Source organism: Linepithema humile, chromosome 1 (genome assembly GCF_040581485.1).
Source record: "Linepithema humile isolate Giens D197 chromosome 1, Lhum_UNIL_v1.0, whole genome shotgun sequence".
NCBI lineage: Eukaryota > Metazoa > Arthropoda > Insecta > Hymenoptera > Formicidae > Linepithema > Linepithema humile.
The window spans coordinates 24018207-24036757 of record NC_090128.1 but is presented as its reverse complement, the minus strand read 5'-3'; the positions used below and the strand labels follow the sequence as shown (position 1 = coordinate 24036757).

The 18551-nt window shown below is 33.2% G+C and overlaps 1 protein-coding gene across 1 annotated transcript; it reads right to left on the bottom strand.

Annotated features, from left to right (window-relative positions):
* Positions 1–3161: 3161 nt before the first annotated feature.
* On the bottom strand, positions 3162–14957 carry Rip11 (Rab11 interacting protein). Its single transcript, XM_012379561.2, has 7 exons — positions 14665–14957; positions 9849–9887; positions 8168–8414; positions 7320–7695; positions 5005–5282; positions 4322–4754; positions 3162–4174 (listed from the first exon to the last, which is right to left on the bottom strand). The coding sequence occupies exons 1-7, from the start codon at positions 14693–14695 to the stop codon at positions 4004–4006; spliced, it is 1575 nt and encodes a 524-aa protein (XP_012234984.1). The 5' UTR covers positions 14696–14957; the 3' UTR covers positions 3162–4003.
* Positions 14958–18551: the final 3594 nt, after the last annotated feature.

Sequence of the window (18551 nt, the reverse complement as noted above, 5' to 3'; positions counted from 1 at the left end):
AATGCTTAAATTAAGATTTCGGGACTGATTAAACTACTATTTATTTCACAACGCACACTTAATTGTCTGCCCGATAAATAACGATCTACAAAAGATGATCAATCGATACAACCAGTTATTAATCATAACAATCAGTTTAATAACGAGTATAACAATCAAACAAAGAGTTCTTTAGATATAATTATTATTAATTAGAGATAATTTAACCGGTAATAATCGAACAAAGAGCTCTTTAATGTTAGTCGTTGGATATGTTTTAATTACCGCAATCAAACAAGAAGCACAAATAAAAAAATTGAATCAAACTGCATTTCAGATATACCAGGATATGGATATCAAATGTGAGCAAGATAAATGATGCAAAAAAAAAACAATGATAAATGAACACCGTGTAAGAAATAATGAAATGCTAATATAAAGAAATAAGAAAATAAATAGATTTGTAGAATAAGTAGATTTGTATCAGAATAGTGCGACTATAAAATTTTGAAGAAAATTTAAATGCACTTATATTTTAAATACAGTAATTTTATATAATAAGAGATAATATAAATGTATAAATAATATAGAAATATCTTTTGCCAGAACATCCAACTAATTGTGAAAACTGAAAAAAAATTATACTGTATGCGTGTGGGTGTGTACAAAGTTATTTTTAATATTTGAATTATTTATAATTTGCTGATTAAACATTTTACATAATAGATAATTAGTCAACAAAAGATAATAAAGGTCGAATAAGTGTCACATAAGTATTCGCAAAAAAAACACTGAGTGTTTTTTTTATTGCCAAAATTATTGCACTTGTATAAATATCCCGTTACAAATATATAGGGTGTCTGAGAGAGATTATGAAACTTCTCGTGAACTTCTAGAATAAAATAAACTAAAAGAGAAAGTCCTTTATCGTTTTGCAATTATTATAAAAATTGATAAAGGATCTTACTCCATTTATTGCGTTCTACTGGTTCACGACAGATTTCGTAATATTTCCTAGACACTCTGTATATTTTTTTACTGATTTATATCAAATTTTGTGTATTGTATGCAATTTGCAATATTCATTCTCCATCTGTGTGTTTGCCATTTCAATTAAATAATCGCAAAAGCATGATTGATTATGAACGCACAATAAAATTTTTATCGATTAAATTAACATACGTGCATTATTAATAAGATAGTGTTTTCACAAAATTGTATCGTATAAAAAAAATAAAAATACATTGAAAAGATTTAAGATACTAAAAGAGGATGAAAGCTGCAGCTGTATTAGATTGTGGCAGAAAAATTATGAAATAATTTTTCTTTTAAGTGGTAAAAAAATTTTTTGATTTCCAAATTCTTTTCGATCATTACTGTTAAATAATAGTGCAATCTGTATATTAACAAGATGAGATTGAGCATGTGGAAGTATATATGACAAAGAGCAATATACAGCAGCAATTTTATGAACCAGTTTTATGCACCAATTTGTGAATCAAGTATCATTTACTTCAAATTCATCGTAACAAAATATGAGAGAAATAATTATTTAGAACATTCGCCCAGCAAGCGGAAGACCCGGGTTCAATTCCCGGCTTAGCCACTCGCGCCCTGATATTTTTTCTCTCTCTTCCTTTCTTTCCAATAATTCCTATATGTACATTAAGTTTCTCGATATATGAGAACAATGTACTTAAAATTTCGTACACTTTAGGTATCTCGATCTAAGATCGGTGTACAATTTAACTGTCTCTTGTGGACTAATTTATTAATTTCTTTAAGAAAAATTAAAAATTTAGCACTAACATCCTGCGACGGCTCTTAATGCTCTTCTATTATATTTCTTGATTGTTATCATATGGAGCCTTACTATTATATGTGTTTTTATAATTATTTTGTTTGGATACTTTTCTTGTAATTTTTTAAATAATTGAGCTTGAATTATATTTGAAATACCATTCAATTCCACTGATAAGCTTTGCATGTGATTTAAAATTTGTTGTAAAAAATCAGGTAGAGCAAGTAATTGTTGAATTACTGATTTTACAGACACATACTGACCGGTCACATTGGTACAATTATGTAATTTTACATAACTGCTGTTACATAACTAGCTGCGTTTTTTAAAAAACGCGTCAGCATTAGTATCTCATGGGTGACGTAGAAATCTATTAAAATATTTCTACTTAATAAATTTAAAAATTAAAATTTATTTTTTTAATAAATTTCTTCTTCCTATTTATTTAAATTTTTAAAAATTTAAATAAATAGGAAGAAGGACCTACTCATAATCAGATAGTGCGGCTCCTGACGCTCGGCGACGCTGGCCCTAGCGGCTCTAGAGCCACTGCTCTAGAGAATACCTACATCTTTAGTGCTCTAGTAGTTCCAGGCAAGCTGTAAAATGGATGTACGCGCTGCTAGTGTACAGCTTAGAAAAAGCGTTTTACGAAAAACGGTAGTGTGACCCCTTTCAGGTTTCTCTCTGCTTTCACTCTGGCAGTTTCTGAACGCAACCGTACATTGTATGTTTTCCAGCAAAGGACACAAGTTGACACAAATCGACACAAGTATCACTCTGTCTTTGTTCGATATTCAATGAGCAACAAAAAGAATAATACTTTTGTGTCGCTTGTGTCTCTTGGTGGAAAACTACCATCGTAATAATGGGTGCGTTCAGAAAACACAACAGTTGTATGAGCGCTCATCGCCATTGGAGTATTCTATTAGATCTTTTAGAGCCAACAAATCAACGTCGAGGATTGACAAGACATACACAACAGTTGTGCAACTGTTGTGTTTTCTGAACGCACCCATAAAGCATGTAGGAGTAGGAGAAAGGGTTTATCGTTAATAATATTTTTAGCAATTAGAATATCAAAATTAATGTTGCTGCTAATTATAGCAATTAATTATACAACTACATGTACATATATGTCAGCTACTTTTTTTAGCAGAGCGATCACGCGATCTATCCATGTACGAGAGAAAAAATACAAAATTACAAATGTACTAATCATACAGCAATTACTTTTTACTTGAAATAAAAATTTCGAATATTCGCATATTGAAAATAGTCAAACTAATAAATAAATTACAATAATTTATTTAATGCATAGAATTTTCCAAAACTGCAAATAATATAATATAAAAATATCGGAAGCGCAGAAGACAAAATATATACGAAAGTTATTTTATTTATCATTATTTATTAATTTTAAACATTCAAATAAAGCGTGTAAAATATTTCGATTTTCGATATTAGAAATTTATCGTATTGTGTATGTGTGCACGCACGCACACACACGCACACAATACATTACAATATATTATCTTTAACAATAATGCTCTAATTTTTTAACAAGGCATGGTCCGATTCAATGCGAGTGTAAAGGCAGAAGGCACAAATTTTCCCGTAAAGCATTAACTCACGCGAATTTTATCTCACAGAGCTTTATACTCTATCAAAAGTTTTACGTATTTTACAAAAATTTCTTAAATTACTTACGATAACAGATAAAATAATAATAAAGAGATACAGTCGTGCTCGCTGGTTTCCCTGAAAATATCAATTTGGACGGAAATCTCAATCGTGAACGAACACGAGCTGTCAAAGACATCTCGATGCTTTTTATTCAGTATCCTGGAAGACGAAGAATTATGGAGAAACGTTTAATGCGATTGGCAGCCACATCTTTTGTTCATAACTCGGACTTAATAAATGATCTGCTTATCTACTTGACTCACTCTTTACGAAACAATTACGATTATTCTGGCGTAGTTTATAAATAAATATAGGGAAACAAATTTGTGCAATGCTACTAGAACAGAAAACATACTATCTTTTTCATTAAGTTATAGGAGAAAATAAATTAAAGTACGAAGCAACGTTAATAACAAACAACCATTTGCGACTTGTCAGTCATGTCTAGAAAAGGTATCATTAAAGAATCGAGAAAATTACTGAAACATGTGTCTTAAATAAAAATTTAAAAAAAGTTATTTATTGGGGATTAATAAGCTACTGATTTCCTGGGGATGATAATCGCCTCTGGTAAGGATTCTGAAGTAGACGCGGCGAACATTCGATCACGCGTAACAATAATGCATCGATGTAATCTTCCAGATCGTTGAGTCTTTTGTTCTTCTCTGTAATTTGCGCTTGCAGTTGAAGTGTCAATTCTATTAGATCCTGCAAGTAAAACGCATCTTAATTAAAACAAAAAATTACATTATAAAAGAATTTAATACAAAATGTAAAAAATAAAATAAATAAAAAAATAAAATAAACTAATGTAAAAAAAATTTTTACGTATGTGTGTGAGTGTAAATAGTTTACTTCTCTCGATTTTCCGTTGAACTGATTAAGGACTTCATGCGGCAAGCGACTCTTCAAATTCGCGATATTTTTAATCGCATCCTCGCCACCGATGATGATCCTTTCCGAGGACAGATAATTCTCGTCATCCTTAAATTTGCTCTCTTTGTCCTTCTTTTTATCTTTCTTCGCGTGCTTCTCTTCTTTGGGACTTCGCTGACCGTGTTTATCATCCTTCTTATCTTTCGACTTGTCTTCCTTCGTAAGTTTCTCTTTACTCGTGGCGAGTTTTTCATCCTTATTAATCCTAGAATAAAGGATCTCTCTCGGCGCTGGACTAGGCGGTTCTGGGGGATCTTTTAATTTCAACACAACTGGAGATCGCGAACGAGTCGGCGATGCATCATGTTTATCCTGCACCTCATCCACCACAATCTTAGGTTTGCTTTCCCATCTGAGCATAATAAATTATTTTGTTATATTTATATATCTTATTTAATAAATATATTTCATTATTAGTTTTATTATTATTAAACATCAAGTCAAATGCATCATCTTTTTTTCTATACTATTTTCCTGTTGCGTCATGCAAAGATGGTAAATTCTGCTATATAATTTGCTTTAAGATTGCAATTCCATTATATAATTATTATTTGTCTAATATTGTAAAATTCTGTTATGTAATTATAATTTGCATCAGTTACCTCTTAGGCACACTGCTTGCTTGCTTGCCATACAGCTTCAAGCCCCACTCGTCGTCTTTTGTTAAATTATCAACCTTCGATAAATTTGTAGCGGATGCACTCATGACAAACCGCGGTGGTTTACTGGGCGCGGTATTAATTGGTGCCGGTGGAGTGTGCACTTCATTGGAGCTAATGTTCTGCGAGCCATTCGTAATGCCATTGGCATTGCTGTTGTTTACATTCGGTACAGGTGCATTCAGCGACGAAGCCGAACTCTTGTGAGACAAATCATCAAACTGCAACAGATTGAATTACGTGAAAAAAAAAAATCTCAAGTATATACAAATAAATTTGCTTTCACTAATTTTAAGCATTTCTCTAATCTTCTATTTTATATACACATACATATATTCTTTATATATTTTACAGTTACATATTTATGTATATTATATATATATATATATATACACTCACCCGAAAAAAAAGCGGTACACTGAAAATGTGGGAAAAATTCATCAAATTTCAACTGACGATAACTTCGTAAATAATAAAGATAGAAAGTTCTATAAAATATGGAAATGAAGCTAAAAATCTCTACTTTAAGAATCAATTTATTTCAATGTTGCAAAATAAATTTATTGAAAATGGCGGATGACAAAGCGCGAGCATGCAAAATTGAAAAATAATGGTTCGAGTTTGCGACGGTGCACGGTATAAACAAAAAATTGTAGCTTATTGGGATCAAAAGCGTACGAAAGTACAGAGTCTCCTCTTTAAAATGCTTTTTTATGCATCTCGATACGATGATTTTTCGCCGAGAGATTCGCATTTGAAGAAAAAGGCAGATTCTTACTTCTAGGCCTCTCACTTACAGTACAGTCTGCAAATCGTTCTCCAACGCGACGGTATACTCGTTCTCGTCCGTCTGAAGAATACAGACAAAAACGAGATTCGTCGCTAAAAAGAACGGTACTCCATTCTGCATATGTCCAGCCTGCATGCTCGACAGCAAAATTGAGTCGAGTTACGCGATGGCGACGCATAAGCGAAGGTACATTTGCTGGCCTGCGCGGAAAAAGACCGTGTTCCGCTAATCTGTTTCGAATAGTGTCAACGGATACATTACATTCGCGGACATCTCTTAAATTGTTTCGAATTTGAACAGCCGTTCGATGTCTGTCTCTTAATGAATTTAAAACAATAAATCGGTCATCGTTTTCATTCGTACAACGAGGACGTCCCGAACCAGGTTTTCTTTGGACAGAATTAGTCTCCAAGTACCTAGCATAAGCACGTTGCACGGTTGACACTGATAAATCAAGTGCCTCAGCAACGTACCTTCGACTTCTCCCATCTTCAATTAACGCTACAACTTGAGCAGCTTTTTCAGGACTTATCGTCGCCATAATTGACCAATAATTTCAATGCGAAAAGATTAATTATTGTTTACTTTGACGAAGTCGTACGAATAAGTAACGCGTCTCGAAAGAAAAAGATCAAGAGAAATCAAGCACTCTTCTCGCAATGTGCGGTCGAGCATAAACAAAAAGTCAGGGCGGAGAAATCACAAAAGATCTGCAGACATCTCCTTCGGATGCAAAACAATTGATTGAAAAATAATGGTTCGAGTTTGCGACGGTGCACGGTATAAACAAAAAATTGTAGCTTATTGGGATCAAAAGCGTACGAAAGTACAGAGTCTCCTCTTTAAAATGCTTTTTTATGCATCTCGATACGATGATTTTTCGCTGAGAGATTCGCATTTGAAGTAAGAATCTGCCTTTTTCTTCAAATGCGAATCTCTCGGCGAAAAATCATCGTATCAAGATGCATAAAAAAGCATTTTAAAGAGGAGACTCTGTACTTTCGTACGCTTTTGATCCCAATAAGCTACAATTTTTGTTTATACCGTGCACCGTCGCAAACTCGAACCATTATTTTTCAATTTTGCATGCTCGCGCTTTGTCATCCGCCATTTTCAATAAATTTATTTTGCAACATTGAAATAAATTGATTCTTAAAGTAGAGATTTTTAGCTTCATTTCCATATTTTATAGAACTTTCTATCTTTATTATTTACGAAGTTATCGTCAGTTGAAATTTGATGAATTTTTCCCACATTTTCAGTGTACCGCTTTTTTTTCGGGTGAGTGTATATATATATAAAGACTAGAAATAACAAAATTAATTAACTTTACAGCGGAATTAATGAAAGTTATAATGTAATATAATGTAATTAGTGTTGAATACAATTAAATAAATATTGAGTAAAATTAAATTAGCTTAATAAAATAGCTTAATAACGTTGTTAGATTGGCTACTACTATACTTACTGTAAATTCATCTTCATCCTCACTAATAACTCCAGGATCAGCCTCACCTGGTTCCTGCCGCGTAACTTTAACCTGATGTTCCTCCTTCTCATCCAAATTGTTTCCGTCAAGTCGATTTTTGCTCTTGCCTTTGACTTTGTTTCCGATTGATTTGGCTAGCTTCTTGAGACCCTTGCGCTTCTCGAGGCTACCGATACTGAGCAAACTGCCACCGATTGATTGTGCAGCGGTAGATAATTGGCCCAGTGAACTTTTGTGACGCTCCTTCTTACTTAGATCGGTCAAACTTCCGGCTTTCACGATAAAGCCGATTCTCACTTCGAGTTCCCCTCTTTCCTTTGTATTTTCTTTGCCTGGCTTGCTGTTAAGAGTATACCTAAAAAATACAAATACATTTATTCTTTCGCAATATATGTATATAAATTAATAATAAATACATATTATAATAAACACATTACTAATAATAAATATATATTTTTATAAAGCGTATTTTATAATCAAATAACGCTATTGATAAAAATATTTTACTTGATAGTAATATATAATTTATAAAATAATACATATTTAAAGTAAAAATATAAATCCAAAAGTAAAATAAATTATAGGAAATAATATAAAACACTGCATAATAAAGAAAATTCACTTGACTACAGCGAAAATTTGTAATACGAAGTGAATGGTTAATTACAGCATTACACAACAACAATACGAGCAGGAATGCGAGTGATTCACGAAAAACGATACGAGTAATTTTTCGACAAGCGGAAAGGTCTGAGAAATTTGCATAAAACGCAATATAGCTTATATTACGATCAAAATATACACAATTAAAATTATCGTGGACGCACCATCTGTTCTTGGGTCTTTCGTACACATCAAAGCTGGAAAGCGGTATGCTGATAGTGCCGAGGAACTCGTCGACGCCTAGGAAATTGCGATGGAGGGCGGTGAGGACAATCTCTGCGGTATTGCCTTGTTCTGGGATCAGCAGCTCGCATTCCTCGTGCCATTCCACGTCCTTAGTGGCCTTCTCCTTCACCGACGTCTGATACTTTTCCTTGCCGAGGGCGATCGTCACGAAACAATCGTTGGTCTCTGCATAATACATTCACAATTCGGCGTGTCGTTTAGATGCGTGGGCAATGTGCGGTCAACCGAGAGCGAGGTCGGAAGATTAACGAGACGTGTAACGGGAATTTAAAGGTCTCACCCGGTAGGAAGATATTAACGGAATATGTGTCTGTTTTTCATGTCAAAATGCTGTAACAATTTGCTCAGTATTCGTATTAAAAAATATTCAATTTAAATTTTTAATCTTGACCACTCAAGGAATATCAATACAAGCTATATTAGTCATGTTATAAAAATAAATTCTATATAGATAGAAATTAGCTTGAATAAGGCTAATTCAATTTTCTTCTGAACATAGATGATGAAATGTAATTTAGTTGGATAACATATGGCGATTATCGATAGACGATCATCGCTTCTAATTTATATCTTTTGGCAGATGCAAACCTACTGTTGATTCTACGCTCTCTCATTAGCTGCGCTGCGTTTGCTTATTTTACGTTGCAGGTAATAAATATAATAGTGTCAACGTGTGCATTGAGGACATACATCAGGAAGTCATCAACTCTTCGCACTATTATACTGATTATTAGGCCGAGAAGATAATATACAAATATTACGTGCTCATATTGCATTTTGTTTGTAGCTAGAGTTATTAAATTCTTTAAAAAAAAGGTACGTACGATTTTTTTTCAAATTTTTACGCTAATTATTTTTTTTAATTGATAAAAAAACTGCAATATCAAAAAACTTCGGTAAAATAAATTTTATAACACTTTCTTATTTACTTTTTTATCCTTTAAGATAAAAATAGAGAATTCATGTAATTTATAATAAAGCTTTTATAACCAAAAAATTCAATGTATACTTATTAATTACCTAATTATAAAAAAATCATTATCAATTTCTTAACGGCAATAATTTTTATATTAAATAATGCGTAAAATAATGTGAAATTTCGCAATGACTGGTGTTGATTTTGCTGATATAATGGAATTAAATATATTCACGTTGGACGAAATTAGAGACTGATGCAATGTATTTGTTGACATAACAAAGGACGAAATTTGCGCATTGTTTTGCAAAGTCAGGTTCGCTTTACTAGCGAAAACCGGATGATTCATGACCTAAAATAGCTGCAGAATACGAGGTCACCCAGTATCGGCGCGAACATGCGAGTAACGCGTAGGTAGAGTAAGAAACGTGACGATGCACGACATCAATAAGTAGAAAAGAACGAATGACAGCTGAATTATTGAGAAATCTTACGTTTTTCTACGGGGAGATTCATAAAATGTCGATCTTAAAAGATAAAAAAAAAGATCTTAAATTTAATCATTTTCAATATTACAAACATTTTAAATATTACATTTGATGTGTTTTATTATTCTCTCTCTAAATAGAAATAGAAGAAGTGTCGATGGAAAATATTTGCAAGTGTAACCAAAAGATACTCACTGTGTTTCCCTTTCGTAAGTAAGTCCTTGGCTCTCTGAACTGTAAATAACAAAAATAAAATGTTAGCAATCATAAAAGTAATGTAAGCTAATATATGCGTATATGGCACAATTTACTTTCATATTTTTATTTAACATGTTTGTATTCTAAAGTAGACTCTTACAAAATAAACTGTCAGTCAGGTAAATTACACGCAATTAATTTTTCAATTTAAAATGCTTCTTATCAAAGATATTAATAAGTTTACGTTTCGCTAATGGAGATACTTAAAAATACTACTTAAAAATATATATGCTGTATATTTAATCAATTATTAATAGCTAAATATTAATGCTGTCACGAAAACAGACTTTTCTTTAACAACTCTCACGTACATGCACTCTTTTTCTTTAGTCGACTTTTCTCAACCCGTGTGTTTACGCGAAAATCTCACGTCACAGCTTTCGCGCATAATCGCTCTCGCTTATATCAGAGTAAAAGCTACGCTATGCATATCTATTAGTTACTGTTCCATTATATCGGTTTACGATTCTGAAAAATCTGTCATTATTATATCATCCTCAGTTTTTATATTGGTATCATCATTTTGAAATATAGAGAGCGCGTGTTAAAATTTAAATATGAAAGTAAAACAAGCATTTTTAATCGATAGTAAAGAAACATTTTCAATCGATTCATAAGAAAAAAAACAATCCTTTACTTTCCTTTTTAACTTTCCCTCATGTAATAGTAATGAGAATTAAATAATAATCTCTATAATCAAATGCAATTTTTCTAAGCAGTTTACATGCCCAATTATATGTGTAATAAAATAATTCAAATTCAATTTATATCTTATTGTCATTTAGAAATTGAAATGTAAGATTTACGCATTAAAGATTTTACAATAGTTAATTGAATATTATGCAAAATGGAATCATATCTTTGATGCTTGTGACAAGTGAGAAATTCATGTAAGTCATTTATTAATTAAGTCTTCGCGTAGCCTTGATCGAAATACCGAGTTTAAACAATGTAATCACTTGGTTGTACTCAGGTATTTTCCGACAATTTTATTGCATTACAAATGAAGATTGGTCTTGAAGATGATTTGTCTTATTGTATCTTTTTAGTCAAAATACATTTACATGTATAAAAAAAAAACTACACATGCACGAAACAAGTTAAATGATCAAAAATAAGGACAAAAGATCATGAAGATGTTTTATGACAGATTGCATTCTCAATATTTATCTTTCATAATTGTATAGTTAAATTTTAATTCTAATTTAATTGTACAATATTATTATTAAAATCTAACAATCATAATTGACATCAATCATAAATTAATTAAATTCTAACAGAATAAAGATTGTTAAAAATATAATTTGCGTCTCCTAACCATAATCCGTTAGTTTGTTTCGCATTACCGAATAACTGTAGAAGGCACTTCCTCGTCCTCACACGCGCAACGGTGATGAACCGTAATGAATGTGTGAGCTACAAGGAGGCATGTTCCCCGATTTCTCGCGCATCGAACAGCCGACTCTTTCGCTGCGTTTTCTTCCACGGTCGGATTAGAGTTGAAGCCCTTACCACGGTGAAGCCGCAGTCAAATACCGTTTTAGTCGGATAGGAATAGTTTTCAACGCTTCATGTCGACTAGTAACGTAGCGGTTGCAATCACACGATTCAGTGATCACATTAAAAAAATTTTTTAAGATTGTTATTTAGATCCATCACGATTTTTTTTCAGACAATCACTTTAAAAAATGTTTCTTTCTTGTAACTCTACTATTTTTGTGTGAACATTGCTTGTTTGTAACTTGCTTCATTTTTATATAAATATTACAAATAGAATGAATAACAATAATCAAAGTTAAAAATATATTGAGCTCAAAAGACTTTTTTGTTATTTTATATTTATATTTTATATATTTATATTTATATATTTATATTTTATATTTTTACACTATCTGTCTTGAAGTGAATAAGAGAACACCTGATGTACAAGCAGAAAGGGGAACATCGAATAGCTGCTAAACATGCTTTCACGTGTCATATATTTTGCATAGAAGTACGAAAGAGCTAGAAACTCGTCACTTGAGAATTTTATGGACGTTGCGAAGAGAATTTAGAACTGCACATAATTTGCATGTATTAAGAAGTGATAAATAAACGATATCCGCATTATAAAGTCTATGTAAGGCTCTCGTATAAAAACTTCTAATATTAATCTTTTTGAAAATCTGAAAGATTTTAATCTGTGGAAAATTTTGTACAGATTTTAACAGATGGATTTACATTTGATGTTCATCGTATTCGCGGCTTTTGAGTACAAATATTTGGCTTTTCTCCACGTCGTACATATACGTGTACATATACGATATACGTGTATCATGTTACAATGACGAATCGTTCGTGATACTCTCGATTTGGCAGCCGTTGTTGCGCTAATTAGAAGGTAAAAGTTTCGCGCTAATTAAGAGGACAAGTATTTTAACGCGAGCACGCTTTCGCGAATTAAATCGCACTTTCGGTAACAAGACTCTATCTGGCGATCGATTCACGGTAACTTGTGGAATCTAATTAAAGACTTTGTAAACATGTTGAAAGTTAAAAAGATATAATGAGTCATGACAAGATTAACGTATCGCTAAAAGAAGTAAGGAAAATAATAGAAGAAATGAGAAAGAAAATATTTGGATAAGAATGAATATGTTGCAACATAGATATAATTAATAAGTTTTAAATAACATTAAAATACGTTAAGTATAACCGACAAATATCACATTAAGGTTCAGTATTAGAAATTTTCACCATGTAGATTTGAATATGCGATTATCATTTTCACATAAAACAATGAAATATTCACTAAGCAGATAGTTCTCTCACAATCAGTTAATATCTATCTACAATAGAAGGACGCATCTGCATAATTGCATTGCGTTTAATTGCTTATTGTGAGTTAACTAACACCATTACTGGAAGCCATTTATAAACTGTATAAAAAAATTAATGTATACTTAATAACAAATGTGCATCAATTCTCTTACTGTTCAGCTTCAGGAAATTGAAAAATGAGGAAAATAAAAATAAAAGAGATAAATAATATAGCTATTTCATTAATCTAAATATAACATTTCAGAAATTTTTCTATAACAGTAAAAATTAAATTTAACGAATTTAATATCGGTTGTTTGTTTTATAAGACTCTCTTTCGCAATTACAACAAATTATACTACTTGAAACTTAGAAGTTACGATGCTCTCCTTAATAATCTGCACAAAATAAAGATTTCTCATTCAAACAGAAGCATGACATTAAACGCATCTATGAAAAACAATTTCAACTTAAATATATATTGCACTGCGATCACTGACATATTGCAGTATAACAGCGGCATACTGCTTATGTCATGTCATACCATTTAACTTTGTTTTTTCCATTTTAAGATAAGAAGAGATATGAGTCAAAGTGGTCTCATCCTAACCTCGCTGATCGGTAAATGTTGAAATCTATCATTCATGCTATTGATAAGATTATAATTTCAGAAAATTACAATTGAACAAAGTTATAAAATTTCTCAACGATATTATCATTATTCTGGTAATTATGCAGAATACCCACGTCACCTCCGATTTTGACCCAACTGGTCTCATTCGATGCGTTTTTTCTTTTAAAAAAACTTTTTTCTTTCACTAAATTGTCGCTCTGTCCCAGGAGACGAGATATTAAGCGTCAAAGTTGACGACTTTTCAGGTTAAAAAACCTGTCACTTTGACGAATTATAGCGATGTGAGCATACGCTGCGGTCAGGCGCGCATACGATGTAACAGAATTGTGCGCGAAGTATAAAATATATTTCCGATAATCATTAATTGCAAGTCGCAAACCTATATAAAATAGTATAATTATGGACCTTGCTTTGCGTAGACACAGGATATTCCGCCCCCCCGCAGGGGGGGCGAACCCCCTATGTAAAATAAAAATAATAAAACTTTCGTGCGTATTCCAGAGCGGCATAGATTGCTTAATCTATCAAACTAGCTTTAGCATTATATATTTTTGTGCAATCCAAACTAGCATAGCTAGCACAAAAATATATAATGCTAAAGCTAGTTTGATAGATTAAGCAATCTATGCCGCTCTGGAATACGCACGAAAGTTTTATTATTTTTATTTTACACAGGGGGTCCGCCCCCCCGCAGGGGGGGCGGAATACCCTGTGTCTACGCAAAGCAAGGTCCATAATTATACTATTTTATATGGGTTTGCGACTTGCAATTAATGATTATCCGTGCACAATTCTGTTACAACGCATGCGCGCCTGACCGCAGCGTATGCTCACATCGCTATAATTCGTCAAAGTGACAATTTTTTTAACCTGAAAAGTCGTGAACTTTGACGTTTAATATCTCGTCTCCTGGGACAGAGCGACAATTTAGTGAAAGGAAAAAGTTTTTTTAAAAGAAAAAACGCATCGAATGAGACCAGTTAGGTCAAAATCGGAGGTGACGTGGGTATTCTGCATAATTACCTTTAACTTTTAACTTTTAACATGTTTTGAAAAATTTCCACGTTTATCGATGATTTTTACGACTCGGTGTGCGCTAATCTCAGGGTTCGGGCAGCCGCGGATACATCGCTGAAGCGTGCGATGAGACTGTGAGGTTTCGCTCGCCTAGTTTCCAGACAAAGATACATAACCTTATATACGTATTCGCGAAATCAAGTTACGGTACATATATTCGCGATGCATCCGAGCACTTGACCACCTGTCGAAAAGGGGGCGTCGTTTCACGCCCGTCACACGCCTGCGATATTACTCACCCACCTGTCACTTGAACGTGCGTCGGACTCCACATCTTAGGGCTGGCTCGGTTTCGTTTTTACGCACGTCCGATAGCTACTCACTTGATGGAATTGCAGCACTCGTCGTTATGCGATTTAGCCGCCACTACGCGACAATAACGACGATCACGCGCGGTGCGTCACAAATAAACGTTTGCATCACGCGGCCGTACCTCGCACACTGTCGACCGTTTCGTTCACTCGCGACCAGTGATGCGATATTTCCCACAGGCTCGAAGCCAAACGCTCGCTGCGCGGTACGCCTTACAATGTATATAACTTGATATGACTGTACTCTGTACTCTGTACCAGACTGTACAATCCGTTCGTGCTTTCAACAACCGCTACCCGCTACGCTACGTGTGGTTGCCAGGAGCGGCGAATCATGAATAATCCGATATCTTTATTTATATATATATATATATATATATATTTTTTTTTTATATTAATATGTTTAATGTTTAATAAAATGTTTAATGTTTATTAATGTTTCATGTTTATTAATGTTTAATTAATGTAATTCACTGTCAATATAATTTATTACATAAAAAAATATATATATAATAAATATATATTTATAATGTATTATAAACTATATTTATCCTTTTTTATTAGTTTTTGTTCAAGTTGTTAAAATACAATTGATATTTTTTTTATTACATAAGGGGGTATTCTACTATAGACACTCGTATTCTATGCAATTTTTGAAAATTTATTTATAAAAAACTATTAAACATAATAAGTTGGTGTTTTGCGTATATATTTATCCATATTTAAAATAACACCCAAAATTTTTATTCAATCGGACGACCTGATTGCGGTCGTCCTAGGCATCGAAAATAAAAAAACAAAATTTTTATTTTTTACGAATATGGTTGTATCATTTTTTATTAAAAAATTAATACATATTTACATATTACATTTTTATATATGCCTTACTTAAAAGTATAAGTTGGATTATTTGCTAAGTAAAAATTGGTAACTGTTTTCATGAAATAGTATTATTAATATTAATTAATTAAGTTGTGCAATTGCGGATATCAAAGGAACAATTAAAGAGCAATTCTTTAGTGTATGTTTCAACATAATTACATTTTTTCACGTCAATTTCTGATTGGTTTTGAGAACTCAAATTAAAGTTCAGCATAGCAAACACATGCCACGGGAGTGGCACGGGGCTAGTGTACTAGCTTAGTAAGCTAGAGAAGCAAGGTTCGATCCCCGTCTGGTTTTTCTCGTTAAGGCATTGGTGACAAAACTTGTCTGCGAGAGGTGTTAGTAGTGCCACAATCGAAAGATTTGGTACTTTATCTGACGACTTAAGTTGTCGATATTCACGGTTATTATTGTTTTACTAAAAAAAAAATGTTTTATGAAAAGAACATTTTTTTGTTTTGTAAAACAGTTACTTTTATGAATTAAGAAAATTAAGAATTCTTCTATTTTTAATCCTTTTTTTGGTACATGTTGATTTTCAATCTTGTAATGGCCGGTTTATGCTTCGGTCTTATGGCCGGAGCACAGACTTTTGCATAAAGCATAACGCATAAGCATAAGGAAATTGATTGGTCCATTTCCTTATGCATTTGCTTATGCTTATATATAGACCAATCAATTTCCTTATGCTTATGCGTTATGCTTTATGTAAAAGCTTGTGCTCTCGGCTTTAATCTTATAGCGTTTTCGATTATACAGGATTTGAACGACCCAGGGTTGGTTAATGACGTCATTGCAACCTCTCCACCAATGAAAGACTTGCATTTATAGTAAAATAGTGATTGATTAACCCTGGGTCGTTCAAATCCTGTATAATCGAAAACGCTATTAATCTTAAGAGTTGATAACGTAGAATGCCATAAGGGCGTTTATACTTCCCTAGTCTTAATCTTAGTCTTAATCTGGTAATTATGCAGAATACCCACGTCACCTCCGATTTTGACCCAACTGGTCTCATTCGATGCGTTTTTTCTTTTAAAAAAACTTTTTCCTTTCACTAAATTGTCGCTCTGTCCCAGGAGACGAGATATTAAACGTCAAAGTTCACGACTTTTCAGGTTAAAAAAATTGTCACTTTGACGAATTATAGCGATGTGAGCATACGCTGCGGTCAGGCGCGCATGCGTTGTAACAGAATTGTGCACGGATAATCATTAATTGCAAGTCGCAAACCCATATAAAATAGTATAATTATGGACCTTGCTTTGCGTAGACACAGGGTATTCCGCCCCCCCTGCGGGGGGGCGGACCCCCTGTGTAAAATAAAAATAATAAAACTTTCGTGCGTATTCCAGAGCGGCATAGATTGCTTAATCTATCAAACTAGCTTTAGCATTATATATTTTTGTGCTAGCTATGCTAGTTTGGATTGCACAAAAATATATAATGCTAAAGCTAGTTTGATAGATTAAGCAATCTATGCCGCTCTGGAATACGCACGAAAGTTTTATTATTTTTATTTTACATAGGGGGTTCGCCCCCCCTGCGGGGGGGCGGAATATCCTGTGTCTACGCAAAGCAAGGTCCATAATTATACTATTTTATATAGGTTTGCGACTTGCAATTAATGATTATCGGAAATATATTTTATACTTCGCGCACAATTCTGTTACATCGTATGCGCGCCTGACCGCAGCGTATGCTCACATCGCTATAATTCGTCAAAGTGACAGGTTTTTTAACCTGAAAAGTCGTCAACTTTGACGCTTAATATCTCGTCTCCTGGGACAGAGCGACAATTTAGTGAAAGAAAAAAGTTTTTTTAAAAGAAAAAACGCATCGAATGAGACCAGTTGGGTCAAAATCGGAGGTGACGTGGGTATTCTGCATAATTACCCTTAATCTTATTGGCCGGAGCACAGACTTTTGCATAAAGCATAACGCATAAGCATAAGGAAATTGATTGGTCCATTTCCTTATGCATTTGCTTATGCTTATATATAGACCAATCAATTTCCTTATGCTTATGCGTTATGCTTTATGTAAAAGCTTGTGCTCTCGGCTTATAGCGTTTTCGAATAAACGGTGTTTGAACGATCTAGGGTTGATCAATCACTATTTTACTATAAATGCAAGTCTTTCATTGGTGGAGAGATTGCAATGACGTCATTAACCAATCTTGGGTCGTTCAAATCCTGTATAATCGAAAACGCTATTAATCTTAGTCTTAAGGCCGGAGCACAGACTTTTACATAAAGCATAACGCATAAGCATAAGGAAATTGATTGGTCTATATATAAGCATAAGCAAATGCATAAGGAAATGGACCAATCAATTTCCTTATGCTTATGCGTTATGCTTTATGTAAAAGCTTGTGCTCTCGGCTTAAGACCGAAGCATAAACCAACCATAAGATGATTTCATGGCAACAAATTTTTGTGATTTTCCCATAGAACTTATATACATGGAAGGAGAATAAGAGCAAACAATTGTACCCAAGAAGTGAGACAAATATATATAGTGCTGTCTTATTCTATTACTCTTTCTGTAAGAACGCATGCGTAGCCATAGTAAGGTTGTGTTAATATCTGTTTATATCAATCTTTGTCAGGCTTTGTGAGATCACGTAATGTACAACACGTGTACGAACATCAAAATTTGTAAAAATTAATGATTTTTGCATTGTGCGTGTAATTTAAAAAAATTGAAGAAAATGGGTGTGTACTGTGTGTAATGTATGTGCAACATTTTTAACATCTAGCAATGCCGAAGCAATTTCGAAGTTGACTGCTATTAAAAATAGAGGTAATTTGATTCTTCCTTCCGAAGATGTCATAGAAATATCACGTTCTGCGGAACGTGCCATTCGAGAATACAGTCATCTCATTTTTACAAAAGAAAATATTAAACAATTTATTACTAATGTTGTATGTC